The 18,599-nt window shown below is 36.4% G+C and overlaps 1 protein-coding gene across 1 annotated transcript in view; it reads right to left on the reverse strand.

Moving 5' to 3' along the window:
• Window positions 1–262: 262 nt before the first annotated feature.
• The window catches only part of e(y)3 (enhancer of yellow 3), a 55,924-nt gene continuing 37,587 nt past the window's right edge, over window positions 263–18,599 (reverse strand). The window contains exons 3-11 of the mRNA XM_065510339.1: window positions 17,479–17,696; window positions 6,382–6,470; window positions 5,948–6,100; window positions 5,438–5,884; window positions 5,098–5,370; window positions 4,736–5,030; window positions 2,342–2,498; window positions 2,043–2,231; window positions 263–1,503 (exon numbers count right to left, since the gene is read on the reverse strand). Coding sequence (XP_065366411.1) covers window positions 752–1,503; window positions 2,043–2,231; window positions 2,342–2,498; window positions 4,736–5,030; window positions 5,098–5,370; window positions 5,438–5,884; window positions 5,948–6,100; window positions 6,382–6,470; window positions 17,479–17,696 — 2,573 coding nt within the window. The 3' untranslated portion in view covers window positions 263–751. The remainder of the gene's footprint in view (window positions 1,504–2,042; window positions 2,232–2,341; window positions 2,499–4,735; window positions 5,031–5,097; window positions 5,371–5,437; window positions 5,885–5,947; window positions 6,101–6,381; window positions 6,471–17,478; window positions 17,697–18,599) is intronic.

An 18,599-nucleotide genomic window follows, 5' to 3' on the forward strand; every position in this document is an offset into this window, starting at 1 on the left:
CGATATGAATCAAACTGTACAAAATACACATAGTTTAAAGGAAGTGTATAAGTGTTGGAGCTTAACCCATTTTATATTAGTTTTTTGGTGGACTTAGCACTCAAAACGAATGGAGTTTTCTTTTCTGTCACTTTTCACATGTTATCTTTTTCTGCAGCCACTACTTAGGGGTTTTTGTGCATTTCGATTCGAAAGAATATATTTTCGTAATACAAATTCGTTCGATTTTCTATTAGGAACGAATTACAAATTAAATTAACAATTTTGTGGGTAGTAAGCTACGTTTTTTTTATTTGAAACTTAATATTTGCTACTACTATTTAAAAAAAATATATTTTAATTACAATGATTAGATTAAAAAAATATATAAGAAATACTTTCTACAACAGCGGACTTCGCGAAAAAAAAAACTATTTGATATTAACTTTCGTTCTTACATAAATTATAAATGCAAAAAATATACTTAAACATTAGTGGAAACGGACAAATTAGTTTTTTTTTGTTTGGTTTAAATGTATAAAATATAACAAGTTCTTTTTGGGAAATTAAAACTACTACTAAAGAAAATCAATCTTTAAAACTCTTACCATTCCATTATAATTTTAAGTTTAATGCTCTTTTCTTTCTTCTTTCGAATTTTTGTTTGTTGCTAATGTGGAATTTTATTGCTATTTTACAACTGCTATAAATTCGTTAGATCTGCAGATGGAGGCGGTGGCTGTTGTTTGGGACAATAACGTATAACCCCTACTCAGGCAACCACTGGTGGAGCACCGCCACTTGCTGTTGTTGTAGTCGTTGTTGCAGCAGTCCCTGTAGTTGCTGTAGCATTTGCATTTAACAATGAAGGTAGTGAGTTGGTGGTAGTGGTGCTAGTTTGGGCGGTGACTGTGGTCGGAGTGTTCTGAGGTGTTGTTGCAATTAAAGTTGGGGAATTTGTTAAACTTATGGAATCTTTACTTTCTAACGATTTAGCAGTTGCTGCTGTGGTAGTGTTGGAGGAGGCGGTAGTGGTGGTGTTGTTGCTATTGTTTGCTGATAATATTGTTGATGTTGTATTAGTATTCGAAAATTGTGTTGTAGCAGCAGCATTTGAAATTGCCGTATTTAAGCTTACGTTATTGCCGTTGTTAGTGTTTGGTGATATTTGTGGTAGTATAGTTGTTGCTGCTGCTGATGATGATGTAGGTGATTGTGTATTCTGACTGCTAGGACTTAAAGCACTGCTAGTCGATCCCGGTGATGTTATATACGTATTGGTTGTATTGTTATGCGTATTTATGTGTACACGTTTAACATGTTTTGCTCGCCCACAGGGCACACACAACATGGAACAATGTTCACGTAGTTTGGTTACATGATCAATACGATATTCGTTGATCCATTTTAGTTTTCTATGCTTCACTTTGGGTTTCTCACCGTTTGGCTGGATAATGGGTAAACCCTCGGGTTTGGTGGCACCACAACGCATACAAATACTACAACGTTCACAACTCCAACGACCTGAAAGATGAACAAAAATTGTGAAAATTAAATTAATAAGGATTTAAAATTCTTTTTTCTGATTATGACCCAGTTTTGATCCGAATTTCTATAGCGTTATATACGTCGTTGGAAAGGTCTTTGAATTATCTATAATTAGATATCTATATTGTATGTGTTATTGACATATACAAAAAGAAATAGGTAAAAAAATCGAGGTGTTATCTTAGCCATTTGGGGGTCGGTATTCCCGAATTTAAATAGCAACCGAACCAGAACTATACTCGATATATTAATGTATGAATCATGTCTGATTTCAACAGACAGGCGGACATAGCCTCGACTCCGCCATTTACGATTCAGAATATATTTATACTTTAGAAAATTAAAAATTTTGAATTTACAAACGGAATGACAAAGGCAAATAGTAAAACTAGCAAACAAACGAACAGAACTATAATTTTACCTATATTCTGTTTAAAAATATACATTTTTTGAATCATTCACTTAATTTACATAAATTACTTTAAAAAGATTTAGCTTACAATGTAACAACTTACCATCAGGCACTGCCTTAATAGAGAGACAATAAATGTGAAAACCTCGATCGCATTGCTCACAGAACAGCATTTTATTTTGATCTTGTTTTCGTTTACATTTAATGCAACATTTGCAATCGGCACACTGCCAATTATAGCTGCGTACTCTGTTAGCCATACGGTGGGGCATTTCAATGCAACTGGGATGTACTGAAAAAAAAATAAAAACAAAAAATAATACAATTTAATTAATTTGAAAATAAAATATATAACAAATAAATAAACAAACAAAAATAGCTTATCGAAATAAAAATTCTTACCTTTACGTCTGCAGGTATAACATTGAACAAATAATTCGGGTATATCTTTGAGATTACGATTTTGTGGATGTTGACAAACACCACAGGTGGCAGGTGAAATTTCGTCATCGCTGGAATCATCAGACGATGAAGAACAGCATGTTGATGTATCAGAATCCTTCAAAAAGAAGAAATTACAAAAATAAATAAAACATTTTCTATGGATAATTAATGTTATTGATATTTTTCCTTTAGAAAATCAAATCTATCGAAACTTTTCTTCAGAAAATAAAGTTATTGATAGAGAATAATGTTATCCATAACTTTTCTAGCGAAATATCAAATTATCAATAACTTTTCTAGAGAAGGGTGAAGTTATCGACAAATTTTCTAGCGAAAAGTCAAGTCGATAAAAGTATTATTATCATCAAAAGAAAGTTTTGAAAATATGTTATCGATAATTTTTCTATAGAAAAGTCTAGTTATCGATAACTTTTTTTTTCTATGGAAAAGTCTAGTTGTCGAGAACTTTTCTATAGAAAAGTCAAGTTATCGATAACTTTTCTATAGAAAAGTCAAGTTATCGATAACTTTTCTATAGAAAAGTCAAGTTATCGATAACTTTTCTATAGAAAAGTCAAGTTATCAATAACTTTTCTATAGAAAAGTCAAGTTATCGATAACTTTTCTATAGAAAAGTCAAGTTATCGATAACTTTTCTATAGAAAAGTCAAGTTATCGACAACTTTTCTATAGAAAAGTCTAGTTGTCGATAACTTTTCTCTAGAAAAGTCTAGTTGTCGATAACTTTTCTCTAGAAAAGTCTAGTTGTCGATAACTTTTCTCTAGAAAAGTCTAGTTGTCGATAACTTTTCTATAGAAAAGTCTAGTTGCCGATAACTTTTCTATAGAAAAGTCTAGTTGTCGATAACTTTTCTATAGAAAAGTCTAGTTGTCGATAACTTTTCTATAGAAAAGTCTAGTTGTCGATAACTTTTCTATAGAAAAGTCTAGTTGTCGATAACTTTTCTATAGTTTCTATTATATATAAAGTCAAGTTATCGATAACTTTTCTATAGAAAAGTCAAGTTATCGATAACTTTTCTATAGAAAAGTCAAGTTATCGATAACTTTTCTATAGAAAAGTCAAGTTATCGATAACGTTTCTATAGAAAAGTCAAGTTATCGATAACTTTTCTATAGAAAAGTCAAGTTATCGATAACTTTTCTATAGAAAAGTCAAGTTATCGATAACTTTTCTATAGAAAAGTCAAGTTATCGATAACTTTTCTATAGAAAAGTCAAGTTATCGATAACTTTTCTATAGAAAAGTCAAGTTATCGATAACTTTTCTATAGAAAAGTCAAGTTATCGATAACTTTTCTATAGAAAAGTCAAGTTATCGATAACTTTTCTATAGAAAAGTCAAGTTATCGATAACTTTTCTATAGAAAAGTCAAGTTATCGATAACTTTTCTATAGAAAAGTCAAGTTATCGATAACTTTCCTATAGAAAAGTCAAGTTATCGATAACTTTTCTATAGAAAAGTCAAGTTATCGATAACTTTTCTATAGAAAAGTCAAGTTATCGATAACTTTTCTATAGAAAAGTCAAGTTATCGATAACTTTTCTATAGAAAAGTCAAGTTATCGATAACTTTTCTATAGAAAAGTCAAGTTATCGATAACTTTTCTATAGAAAAGTCAAGTTATCGATAACTTTTCTATAGAAAAGTCAAGTTATCGATAACTTTTCTATAGAAAAGTCAAGTTATCGATAACTTTTCTATAGAAAAGTCAAGTTATCGATAACTTTTCTATAGAAAAGTCAAGTTATCGATAACTTTTCTATAGAAAAGTCAAGTTATCGATAACTTTTCTATAGAAAAGTCAAGTTATCGATAACTTTTCTATAGAAAAGTCAAGTTATCGATAACTTTTCTATAGAAAAGTCAAGTTATCGATAACTTTTCTATAGAAAAGTCAAGTTATCGATAACTTTTCTATAGAAAAGTCAAGTTATCGATAACTTTTCTATAGAAAAGTCAAGTTATCGATAACTTTTCTATAGAAAAGTCAAGTTATCGATAACTTTTCTATAGAAAAGTCAAGTTATCGATAACTTTTCTATAGAAAACTCAAGTTATCGATAACTTTTCTATAGAAAACTCAAGTTATCGATAACTTATCTATAGAAAACTCAAGTTATCGATAACTTATCTATAGAAAACTCAAGTTATCGATAACTTATCTATAGAAAACTCAAGTTATCGATAACTTTTTTATAGAAAACTCAAGTTATCGATAACTTTTCTATAGAATAGTCAAGTTATCGATAGAAGTTATCTATAGAAAACTCTATAGAAAAGTTTATGCAAAAGTAACATTGCCAAACATTTTTATAAGAAAACCTACCGTATCCGATGAAGAATCACCCGATGATGATGAACTGGATTCAGTGGAACTATTTGAAACCGCTCCCGGTAGAGGTGGTACTTTAAATTCAACATTATTTAATTTACGTGTATGTTTTGCACGTATTCTACGTATACGCCTTTGTTTGTTGAGACGTTCGGACGCACTGATACTTGAAGCTTTATCGCCATCTGCAAAATCAATAGTTTCAGCCGCTGAATCAGTATCTGTGGTTTCTTCTTTTTGTGGCAGCATACGACTGGCTGGTTGCAGCACAGTATTGAGGGGGAATTGTCTATATGATGATAAAATGTTTTGTTAAATATTTGTTTCCTTATATGTTATACAATTTATAAATTTACCTTAATTCCTGTGCCGTATAGTCATAATAAGTTTCACAAAATTGTCCAGGCACTAAAGACAAGGGATAGTAAGCTTCTCTTGGCCTTAAGGGTTCCCATACACGTTCTTTCATTAACGTGGGAGGTTGTGGAATTTTTTCTGCTTTGGCGGCTCGCGCCACAGCTTCGGCTACCGGACGGTTGGGTATAGCAGCAATGGGGGCTGTAGCCGGACTAGGCTTATTAACAGTTAAGGTTTGCAAATCCAAAAAAGACAAACGTTCCTCTTTGCGGCTGAAATTCGAATTTTAAGCATTAAAAATTAAGTTTGCATTAATATTTTATAACAATTTCAACTCACGTTCTATTGAAATAGGCATTCCATTTACTGGTGGATAACATGGCCCTTTCTCTGGCCTGTAAACCACGTCCTGCCACATTTAAACCCAGTGACTTTTGTTTAGCCTCTATTTCGCGTAAATGTTTTTGCCTAACAAAATCCTTATACTCTTCGTACTTATCATAAAAATCTGTATACATTATGTCCAATATATCGGAGGCCCAAACAGCCGTGATGCCCAAATCACACATTTTCTCAGATACCAAGGATTTTTCTTGCAAATAATTACGCTCTTCCATGTCGATTTGTCGCCGTGGCAGATCGGGATATTTACGTTTAAAACTTTTAATACCCAAGTACAAAGCCACTTGCTCTTGTATCATAAAAGTATCGCGATTTTTCGAGGGACAACAACCTTTGGGTGGAGGCCAATCGTACTCGGCTATAGATGAAACTGTCAATTCGGCACTAAAAGTTAAGAAAATTGTTTAAATTATTTGTTAATGATTTTATTTGTGTTTAGAAACTTACTCTTCGGCTACACAAACTTCCATTTTCTTGCGTTTCATTGGTTTTTTAACCGCTGAACCATTCTGTAATGCTGCCACATTATTGGGATCCAAAATACTTGTGTTGCTTATAATCGATGACTGGGATTCTTCATTATTTAGGAAATCGGGTTGCCTATGGAAGTCATAAGAAAAATTTTAATTGAAATATGTATATTTATTTTAAATTTATATCTTTAATACCCGTAACTTCAACAAATAGATATCTACGGTGTAAAATACCCAGCAGATAAATTTACCTAAAAGGTAACTTGACATTAAATTCAAATCAATATCTACGGGTAAATATTACAAAATATTTTTATTCCATAAGTACTAAGCCCTGATAGATATCTATTTGTTGAAATTACGGGCATAAATAGTTTAGGAAAATATTCTTTTCAATTTATTGCTTACCTTGTTGGAGTTTGAGGAGGCTCAGGTTGTGTAATGTTTTGCGTTAAATCAGCGCTCATACGGGTGTCTTCTTCAAATACCGAAGGCGACTTAAAAATATAAAAAAGTTATATTATGTTTAAGATGAAGAATTTTTACGAAATTAAAAAATAATAAAAAGTATAAATGGGGCTAAGAGGGGAAAACAGTAATTCATTCCCATATAACTAACGACTGGACCAAAATAGAAGGCGTAATTGTAGACCACATTTTTATAAATTGAAGTAGTTAACAAAAATTGGAAGTTTTAAAAAAAATCCCAAGGAAAGATATATTTGCGATATTTTTCCCACATTTTAAATACAATGCATAAACATTAAATTTATATGATTGTGATTAAATTTATGCTGATTTCTCTCAAAAACGTGGAGTTTATCTTGTTTATGGTTAAGACCTTAATTGAGTGCCATTTGTTACATTAATATTTAAAATAGTTTGAAGTATAATGCAAGAAACTCGAAAACTCTTATTCAATTTAATGCGACCATGTGAGAACCTTCCGTTTCCTCCAGTATATAGTGTTTCGTATACTTTTCTTGTGACAGTGCTTAATATTTCTTCACTGGTTATCAGACTTGAGCATCTTGTAGGTAGTCAATAGGATTTCTTTATCTTTTACCCAATTTCTCCTCTACGATGGGTAGTCATCTTGACGCGATGTAGAGGCTTAAGTGCGATGATTCGCGTTGGCCATGCTGGAGGGGACAGTTTAACTTGAGTTGGCTGTCTCTGGCAGGGTCTCCCATTCCAGAAGGGCACGCGTTGAGCATGATACTAAGAACTACCCTCCCTTTGTCTGATAGCGTCTGTTCTCCTCTGGGGCGGCTATCAGATGTTATTTCCATCGAACCATTTTCCCCTCATTGAGAGGGGTGGTTAAGGTGGATAGTCCGGCTGGTCCGTAAGGACTCTTTAATGTCGGTCCGAAATCCACCAGCGTCTGTTTCCCATATTGGGCGGCTGGTGGTCTGCGTCTGTTTCTCCAATGGGGCGGCAGTTATCTCAACACCTGGCAGCAGGTATAAAATGCAAGTAATTGTCCATCAGGACACATGGAAGAGGATAAGGCATGCCCCATGTACCCGGTCGGGGGCTTCATAATCTCCGGGGACCCTACTCCCACAGCGATGGTTTCGGGCTGTGGTGAGTCGAATGCTACTGCAACTCAGGCTAGTCAGGTGATCACACCGGGCCAGACTAGTCTGCATGCTACTGGTGTCGCAAGAGGTCAATCTGGCATACCCAGATTGGCTGATTGTAAAAAATCCAAGGCAATAGGTGGTAGTGACCTAAGCGGCGAGGTACCTCTGGACTTCTCTCCAAGTACCTCCAAAGCCGCGAAAGCCCAAGTCGTCAAGGCGGCTAAACCCCCTGTTTCGGGTGCCTCTAAGGGGGAAGCGACTAAGTCGCCCCTCACGGATGCTTCCCATATGCCAACTGTGCGCTCAGGTCTTGTGAAGGAATCCTCCTGTCCTGAAGACGCATCACCCCTGGCCAATCCCGGCTCTGAAACTAACCCCAGGCATAAAAACCCTGCTAGAAGGGCTGCTACCACCAGGCGTTCCGCTTACCGCTTTGTTGAGGCACTTGGCTCGAAAAAAGTCGAGGACCTCACTAAGGAGCAACAAGCTTCGCTTTCCTGGGCGAAAGCCTATATTGCTGGTCTCAAGACCGCTCCTCCTTCTGCTGAATTACCAGCGGGGCCTAAACGGCAACGTTCAGAGGAGGATACAGCGACCAAGAGCCAGCAACCGGGACCTAAACGTCCCAAAGCGGCACAAAGGTCGTTAGCTAAATCCTTTAGCGAGATTGTCAAAGACAGTCTTGTTAGGGCGGTTATCGACCGGAGTGCGAATGACGGATCCATATCTCAATTGAATTGGGATATGGTGAAGCAAAAACTGGTAGGGGTGTTTTGGAAAGTTCTCAAAGAGAACCCAGGCACTCCTCCACAATGCGATGACGCTGGTTGGTACCAGGGTCACGTAAAACTTATGTCTTGTGTAGATGAACGCTCAGCGTTGCTACTAAAGACTGCCGTCGCATCACTGGGTGAGGTTTGGCCGGGGTCTAGGCTTGAGGTGGTATCTGTGAGTCAGATACCCCGAAAGCCTAGATCCATAGCTAAAATACCAGCTGAGCCATCTAGCCCGGAGGAGATCTTGGAGATCCTTCAGTGCTGTAACCCACAGCTTCCAACTCAAGACTGGAAAGTTGTTAAGGTTACGGACGCTGAGGGCTCTTCAAGGAAAGCGATCGTTGTCCTGAATAAGGACTCTTTGGGGCCGCTAAGGAAGGCACAAGGGAAGGTCTACTATGGATTTGGTACGATCATCCTGCGTGTCTACCGTAGCGACAACAAAGGCGATACATCCTCAGGTGATGTAAAGCCCATGCTCTCGGAAGAGGGCATGGATTGCAATGACGCCACTGATCCAGCCGACACTGAAGATACCAACTCAGTCTCCGAACTAGTTGGTACATTCTTTGAACGGATGGATGAGGTGGTGGACGAGGACGCCCTCCTGAATTCTGACCAGGAGGACGCCGACGTCACTATTGTAAAAATGGAGCATGGTGAGGGTGACCCAGATAAACCTTCACCACTCTAAAGCAGCATCAGCTGCACTGCTCCTCCGAATTGCTCAGAACGGGGAGGAGCTAGTCATGGTCCAGGAACCTTGGGTCCATCAGGACCGTATCTGTGGACTATGTTTGAAGGGCTATAAGCTCTACTTCGCTAAAGGCGCAGGTAAAATTAGATCCTGTATATTGGCTAAAAGCTCTTTGAAAATCTTCATTCTGTCTGATTACAGTAATGAAGATACAGTAGCAGTCTCATGGGAAACTAATGAAGGCTGTTTGTTATGGCTGATATCCAGCTACATGGCGCATGACCACGGGGAGCATCCACCAAACGATGATATCCGTAGTGCTGTGAAAAAGGCGAATGAGTCCAGGATACCATTGGTTATCTGTGCTGACGCTAACTCGCACCACATTGTATGGGGTAGCAGCGACACCAACACAAGAGGTGAGAGTCTTTTCAGTTTCATACTTAATAGTAGTTTGGAAGTAGTTAATAGAGGTTCAGAACCTACCTTCATTGTTTCAAACAGAAGTGAGGTACTAGACTTAACACTTGTGAGTGCTGAGCACCACAGTATGATTAACAATTGGGCTGTCTCCAACGACTGCTCTTTTTCTGATCATCTATATATTGATTTCAATATCAGTGTAACTTATAGGAATGATAATACCATTCTAAATAGGAGGAAGACCAATTGGGAGTTGCAGAGTGATGTACTCTCCCGGTCTCTACCAAACCCGCCCACTATTGAAAATAGGGACGATATTGAGGTAGCAGTTGAGGCACTTACAGAAGCGTTCCAATCAGCTACTAATTTGGCCTGTAAGCCGAATATCTGCAGGGGTAGGAATAAGCCACCCTGGTGGAACCCTGAGATTGCACACGCAAGAAGGGCGTGTCGTAAATTGTTCAACGAGGCAAAGAGGCTGGGTAACTGGCCGGAATATAAGTCCTCAGTGAACCACTTTAAGAACCTTACGAGGAATACGAAAAGGAAAGCCTGGAGGGACTTCTGTAGCGGCGTGGAAGGATCCTCTGAGACTAACCGATTACGTAAAATTCTATCAACTTCACCGGTTGTACCAAGCTATATCCAGAAACCCTGTGGTAGATGGACTCTGAATAGTAAGGAAACACTTGAGGTCCTATTAGATACTCATTTTCCAGGTTGCCTTCCAGTCGATGATGTGACTATGAATGGGGCTGCCGATTCTGTTGCTCCGGGTGATAACTCTGTTCCGATAAACAGGGATAGAATCCAATGGGCAATCAAAAGCTTCGACCCGTTTAAATCTCCAGGGCCGGATGGCATTATTCCTGCTGATCTTCAAAAGAACGAAGAAATAGTTGTACCATGGCTCATTAGCATATACACAGCGTGTATTAGATGGACCTATATCCCCACATGGTGGACGAGATGCAGAGTAGTCTTCATTCCTAAAGGTGGTAAGGCGACTCACACTAAACCAAAGGATTATAGGCCAATTAGCCTTGCATCCTTCCTGCTGAAAACCCTAGAAAGGGTGATTGACGTATATCTGAGAATGACCATTCCGTCGGAACTCATCTCTAAATCCCAACATGCCTACACCAAAGGCAGATCTGTGGAAACAGCTCTACATTCGCTAGTTGGCTCCATTGAGGAGTCGCTAATACATAAGGAGTATTCACTTGTTGCCTTTCTCGATATTGAAGGAGCTTTTAATAATGTCAGGCCCGATGCCATCCTATCTGCGATGGATGAACTGGGAATTGATCTATGTGTTCGCCGACTAGTCGAAAAGATACTCGGTTATAGAGTCATTTGTGCTACTTTAGGTGGTGTAAGTGTTTTAAAAGTGGCCAATCGTGGAACCCCGCAGGGGGGTGTTTTATCACCACTTCTGTGGAATTTGGCTATGAATTCCCTGTTGATCAGGATGGACAACAGAAGGATCAAGACAGTCGCATATGCTGACGATGTTGCAGTTTTTATATCTGGTAAATTTCTGGATACAATATCCAGTTGTATGGAATCAGCATTAAGTACACTGAGTGAGTGGAGTATTTCATGTGGACTTAGTGTGAACCCACAAAAAACGGAACTGGTTCTCTTCACTAGGAGGTATAAGATCGATGACTTCAGACCACCTAGACTGAATGGAATCAGTCTTGAGATTAGAGATAATGCGAAGTATCTTGGCATCATTCTAGATAAAAGATTGTCCTGGAATTTGAATATTCAAAACAGGATTAACAAGGCTTATGTAGCCATCTACTCCTGTAAGAAGGCAATTGGTACAAACTGGGGTATTATGCCGAAGGGTATCAGTTGGATCTTCAAAGCAGTTGTTAAATCCATCTTGTTCTATGGAGTGTTGGTGTGGTGGCACGCCTTGGATAATGCTACTCACCGTAAGGCTGTGGAACGAGTTCTCAGGACTATTGCGATACTGATTACAGGCGCTATAAGGACTACCCCCTCTAAGGCACTTTTTACTATCCTGAACTGGTTACCAGTTGATTTGATGGTGATACAAATGGCTCTCAACTCTGCTGTGAGACTAAATGCTGGATGTTCGTGGTATGGTAAAGATCATGGGCACTCTAAGATACTGAACTACTATGGGTACTTACATAGTAATGTCGATTACTGCATCGCAAAACCATTTTTCGATATGCATTTCCATATTAGGATCCCGAATAGGGATTCATGGCAGCGCGGACTCTTACCCCCTGATGATGTCATAAGGGTATTTACTGATGGCTCAAAGAGGGGCAATAGGGTCGGTGGTGGTTTCTTTATTGAGAACTATGGGATTAAATCCTATTTCAGGCTACCTAACTTCTGTACGGCTCTTCAGGCGGAAATTACGGCCATTAAACGTGCATCCAACTGGCTGAGGTTTTATCAAATATCTGGTGATATATGTATATTTACCGATAGCAAGGCTGCCGTTAAAGGAATAGCGGGTGTCTTTACGACATCTAGGTTAACCGAGGAATGCCGGGTATCCCTTAATGAGATAGCGAGACATTCTAGGATAACGCTTATATGGGTCCCTGGCCACGATGGTAATCAGGGTAATTGTATAGCTGACGAACTGGCCAAAATGGGGGCGATGATGGATGATGATGAGATCGACCCCTTTTCTGGTATTTCCCTTGCTATATGCAAGATGGCTGTTCAGCGGACACTATATGAATCTGCACAAAGCAGGTGGACCAATGAGTCTTCCTGTGTTACAACGAGGTCTACTTGGCCCGTATATGATGCCAGCAGGACGAATCTACTTATGGAATTTCGTCGTGAGCAAATAAGGCTAATTGTCTCCTTCATTACAGGACACTGTATAATTGGGACACATGCTAGGAGATTGGGCCTACGGTATAATGACTACTGTAGGAGCTGCCATAATGAAGAAGAGGATGAGACGGTGTCACACCTATTCTGTCAATGCCCGGCTCTGATAAATCTGAGGGAACGCATCTTCGGAACACCATTCCTATCATGCTTAGATGAGCTATCAAGGATAAGTCTTAGACGAATCTACTCTTTCATCAGAGAATCTGGTTGGTTTAGCCTGGAAACAACGGACGTATAATTAATACCAAGATGTTTACCCCTTGGGTATCACAATGGGATCAGTTTTGAATGGACCCAAGTGAGCTGCTTGAAGAGTGGCTACCCATGGAACCTAACCTAACCTACCCAATTTCTGCCGGCTAGCGCTTTGAGAAGACTTTGTCTATTAAGAAAAGTGTAGAAAAGCTGTATCATGGGCTAAGTAAAGAGTATGTTAATGTTAGCTCTCACAAAAGTTATATAATTCACTGAGATAACCATTTACCAGACCGAATAAGTCACCAACGTTGTGGTCTATCGCTATAATTACATCCATTCCTTTTGAATGTGCCTGCCTGCTGATGTCGCGGCTCAGATAAACGATCCTTGGGTCGTTATGAATTGAACATTGAATCTCTTTACGATCGTCTGCGTTTGGCTCATGCAGAGATGCAGGAATGAAGCGACATTTCGCTGGAGGTTATCAAAAGATCACTCTGCTCAGTCTTCTTTCTTCTGGTTGATAGAGCAGAATAGAACTCCCTATTGTGATATCTGATGAGCTAGTTACCCATAATTCGTATAGGACCATCGTGTTTCAGGGTAGATAAGGTTCATTATATTTGTCAATTTGTTGCGCCAATATCAAACCTTTCATTTGTTTAGCCTAGACTACAGTGCTATAACTGATGTCACGCGTTAAGTCAAGCAAACCATTATGGGTAAATGGTCTGACCCCAGATAAACTACTACTAGCAAGGTCGAGCAGTTCATCAGACCAGGACTCGCTATTGTGATATCTGGTGAAATAGCACAGTTGCTTATAATCCTACGTCATTTAAGGTATACTAGGCTAGAGTGCCATAGCATACGCATATAACAATCTAAAAAACTACTGATGTTGGACAGCTGGCTACTGGCGTAACGTCGACATTATAAGGCTTTAAATTCGTTTCACGTTTTGACTAAGCTATTCAGTACAAAGAAGTGCATTTGAATTATCATATGTTTTTTGAAAGGATTTTTTAAAGACAAATGCTAGTCTAACCTTTTTGGAAACGATGGTCGAAATTAAATCGTATATAGATTTTTGCTACTAATTGAATGGTTTTTTTCTGGCCATGTACGACTGAAATCCAGCTTTTTTAAAACAGCGGTTAATTGAATCTGCATCGACATCAATTCCATAACCTTTATTGATGTTATCCTTTTTTTTAATTCTACCCTAATTTATTTGGAATTTCTAGCACTTCTCTTAAAATTTTACACCTTAACATTTCGTCTCACTTTAATGGACGTCCTGTTCGTGGCAAACTTTCATATCTTTCAAACCGTTTATAGTTCCTAATCATTGTTTGACTCTAGATTTTGACAATCTAAAGATTTCCCCCACTTTTGCCGTAAATTTTCCTTTTTTTTTACAACTTGACAACTAATGTTCCGAAGTCGGTGGATATTTCCTTTCTTTTCTATTAAGAAATTAACGGCTTTATCATAACAATCTTGTATAGAAGTAAAAGTTGTATGTAGACTTTTGCTACGTTCATATGTAGCATATTGCAACAATTTCAATCTTAATAAACAGTGACCATGGTTTTTTAAAATAAATTTATTGCAGTGATGTAAATTATACCCTAATAAGTATTTACTAGTGGTCATTTTCAAAGATTTAACATCTATATATATAAAAATGAAATGGTCCATGTACACTGAATCAATTAAGTCTCCGTACAGACATACTCATAATATAAACTAGCAATTTATGGTCACTTTTCAATACATATTTAAAACTTTTTTTAATTCATTTTATAAAAAATCTTATAAACTAGAAATCAACATAAAAAAAATACAAACGTTTTCCTTAAAAACATAAAAATTTACATAAATTCAATAATTGTACGAAAAGTATCACCAAAAAAGTCTCCGTACAGTTAACCGTTTTAAGGCTAGGAATCCCAATATTAAACTTAATTGCATTTAATATGTGGTAGGTCCTCCTTTCTAAGCAATTGCTTAATTTTAATGGCTGTGCATGGAATGGACCAGCTTTGTTGTTGTCAGGGAATCCAAAAATAAGCAAATTTTAATGGATAGAAAGAAAATTATTATTAACTTGCAAAATGAAGGAAAAAATCTAACCGAAATCAAGGATATTGTAAAAAGACCACGCTCTTCCATTCAGTACGTTATTCAACAGTTCAAAAAAACCGGAACAATGGCAAATAAACAAAGAACTGACCATCCAAGAAAAATAGATCACCACTTAGAGAGAAGAATTGTACGATTTGTAGAAGGTAATCCAAAAATTAACGCATGTTTAATTGCGGGAAACTTGAAAACTAGTGATGAATTAACGGTAAACCCCAAACTGTAAGAAACGCTCTTAAACTAAATGGATACAATGGTCGAGTAAGCCGTAAGAAGCCCCTTGTTCGAAAAGTGAACATGAAAAAGAGATTGGATTACGCTATCGAGCATATTGATAACGATTTTTTTATTTTGGGATCGAGTTATTTTTAGCGATGAAAGTAAATTGAATGTTTTTGGTTCTGATGGAAGAGAAATGTTATGGAGAAAGCCAAATACTGAAATGAATCCGAAGCATTTGACGCTAACCGTAAAGCATGGAGGAGGTAACGTTATTGTTTGGGGTTACATGGCTTCATCTGGGGTGAGATAACTTATTTTTGTTGAAAACACTATGGTATAATATGCATACCTTAATATATTAAAAGAAAACTTAAAACAAAGTTCTGGAAAATTAGGCTTGGGACGTTTGTATTGCTTCCAACAAGACCATAATCACACCTCTAGATTAGTAAAGGAATGTCTTATTTATAATGTTCTTAAGCACTTAAATCGCACAGCTCAGTCACCTGATCTCAACCCGATTGAGCATATATGGGATCACTTGGAAAGAAAGGTTCGGCAGCACAATATAACAAGAAAAGATCAGCTAAAAGCCGTTATAATGGAAGAGTGGTATAAAATAGATTCCCTGATAACAACAAAGCTGGTCCATTCCATGCACAGCCATTAAAATGCTGCAATTGCTCAGAAAGGAGGACCTACCACATATTAAATTCAATTAAAATTAATATTGGGATTCCTTGCCTTAAAACGGTTAACTGTACGGAGACTTTTTTGGTGATACTTTTCGTACAATTATTGAATTTATGTAAATTTTTATGTTTTTAATGAAAATGTTTGTAGTTTTTTTATGTTGATTTCTAGTTTATAAGATTTTTTATAAAATGAATTAAAAAAAGGTTTAAATATGTATTGAAAAGTGACCATAAATATCTAGTTTATATTATAAGTATGTCTGTACGGAGACTTAATTGATTCAGTGTATGTAAAGGCATCACGAGAGAACGGCTGGAGCGATTTGGCTGATTTTCAGATATGGTTTGTAAAAAAAAAAAAATTTAAAAATTCCGGGTAAAACTCGGAATTTTTTTTTGTCCAATCAGCTGTAATAAAAAAGCTCCCTAAAGTATGCAGTACAAATTTATATATTTTATTTGCAAATAAATAAGAACAGGCAGGTGTATGTGGGTTGGAGAAACTTGATGAACTAACATTAGTAAATGCTACCGGGTAAACTAGTTAAATATAAATTTAAAAATTAAATATCAAATTAAATGAAATGTCGATGTCGTATATAGAGTTTTGCGACTAATTATACGTTGGAAATTATGTTTGCTGGGTTATAGGCTAGGGCAGAGGTTATACAAATATTTGTGTATATTTTTGTATATGTGTAAATTAATTTTCTTTTAAAAGCTATTAATTAATTACACTAGATACATGATGGATCCCACCAACCCATTAAATGCATAACTTAATTAAAATGTTATGTGTCTATATCGTTAATAAATAATTACTACACAACCAACAAGCAGACTGACAACAAAATTCAAGAAATTCACCACACATTTAATACATATACAAATACAATTATTGTGCTCCCCTTATAAAATTCTCTTTAAAGAGATGAACGAAAAATATATATAAAACCTTAAATACGAATATGTACGTACTTGTATGTGGTAATAAAGAGCACTAATGAAAGAAGAATTAAAAGCAAATTGAAAAAAAATGCATAAAACACATATGGGCACGATTTTAATTTACCATAAAAAAAAATCTGACCCCCCAGAGTAGAGTCATGAACACACAATAGGAGAAAGAACAGTATAGTATGCAACTCTATCTATTAACAAATTAAAAGAGAGTAAATACGTTTACATTGGTACAAGTCTGTTAATTATATGCAATAATAACAGAGTGCTGTAGTATAGAGACAGAGTGTTAAATGGCTTGTTAACACTCCATTAAAATGGATACAAAAGAGATTGTGTTTTTTGCAAAGGCAAAACAAAAGCAAACTACCGAAACAAAACAAAAAAACTACTACACCTGAGTTACCAAAAAAAAAGAAAAGGAAAATGCAAGCAAAACCAGTAAATCTGGTATTTGTTAGTGCAAATATAAAGAGACGGGCTACCTAGCTCTCTTGTATGAACGCACAAAAAAAAAACTACAATATTTTTCACATTTGTATGTTGTTTTTAGCATGACATACATTTACAACACTTTCTTCTTTCATTGTGTTGTTATTTGTGGTTGAAATAATAACAACAATAAAACACAATAGTAAATTTTCTGTATTTGTATCTATTGCATTTTTCTGGTAGTTGTTGTTGTTAGTGTAATTGATGTTTTACTTTGTAGTGGTGATGCATTTGATGTTGTTGTTATTACTGTTTAAATTTATGTAATCAAATTAAATGCAGAATACACATGCAATTCAGGTGTTCAGAATACACTGAACATTTAAAGAGAGCAAACACTAGAGAGTGTGTGTAGAGAAAAAGATTTGTGAAATTCGTTTACCATTTTTATATTTTTTTATACTTACGGGGCTATATAGACCTTTAATCCGGTCCGGATCTGGTGTATGCTTAAGAGCACCCACACAGCGTGGTCGATTCATAGCAATTGTTTTTGATACAGCACTAGCATTACGTCCCAAGCGATGTGCTTTGTAACCCCGGCCTCGACCACCTCGCGAAGCTCTACCCCGACCACGACCTCGTCCGGGTGTTGTAGACATTGAAGAAGAACTTGCTGAGTCATCTGTGAAAGATAAAAACATGAAAAAACTATAATGAAAATAATGCAAAATATGTATATTACAGAATAACAAAAAGTTAACTTCAAATAAATTCATAGATTTAAAATTTTATTATTAAATGGACAATATTGCAGTATATGCGCAAGGTAGCATCTAAATTATATAAGGCCCCCTATCACCCCAATAAACTTCCTATCACTCCTCTAAACAATGTCGTCATCGAGATATGTCTATAAATCTGGCATAATCATTAACATAAAATAAAAACAAGTAAGAGAGCTATATTCGGCTGTGCCGAATCTTATATACCCTTCACCTAATTACACTTTAAAATACAAATTTTAAATATTTTTAGGTTAACAAAATAATTTTTTTTTTCCAAAGTAGTTTTTTCCAAAATTGTTTTCGAAAAATTTAAATTTTTTTTTGTTTTTTTATTTTTTGTGTGAAAAAAAATTCGGGTTAAAAAATATTTTTTCCGATTTTGACCCATTATAGGTCCAACAAGTAAGAGAGCTATATTGGTCTTATATACGTCGTTGCAAAGGTCTTTGAAATATCTATCATTAGATATCCATATTGTTTATATTGATGACTTAGTAATCCAGATATAGGTCAAAAATAGGTAAAAAAATCGAGGTTGTCCTGGTTTTTTCCTCATATCTCAGCTATTTGTGGACCGATTTTGCTGATTTTAAATAGGAAACTTTTCGAAAGCATGGCTGACAGAATTATTGAAGATTTGGATCCCGAAGATATCTGGGCTCTTCAGAAAATTGATTTCAATAGACATACAGGCGGACATTCAAAATTGCCATTTGTACTTTGCACACAAGGTTTACATGGACAGCCAGCCAGCCAGACGGACGGACATTGTTTAATCGATTCAGAAAGTGATTCGGTAA

The sequence above is a fragment of the Calliphora vicina genome, chromosome 4 (genome assembly GCF_958450345.1).
Source record: "Calliphora vicina chromosome 4, idCalVici1.1, whole genome shotgun sequence".
NCBI lineage: Eukaryota > Metazoa > Arthropoda > Insecta > Diptera > Calliphoridae > Calliphora > Calliphora vicina.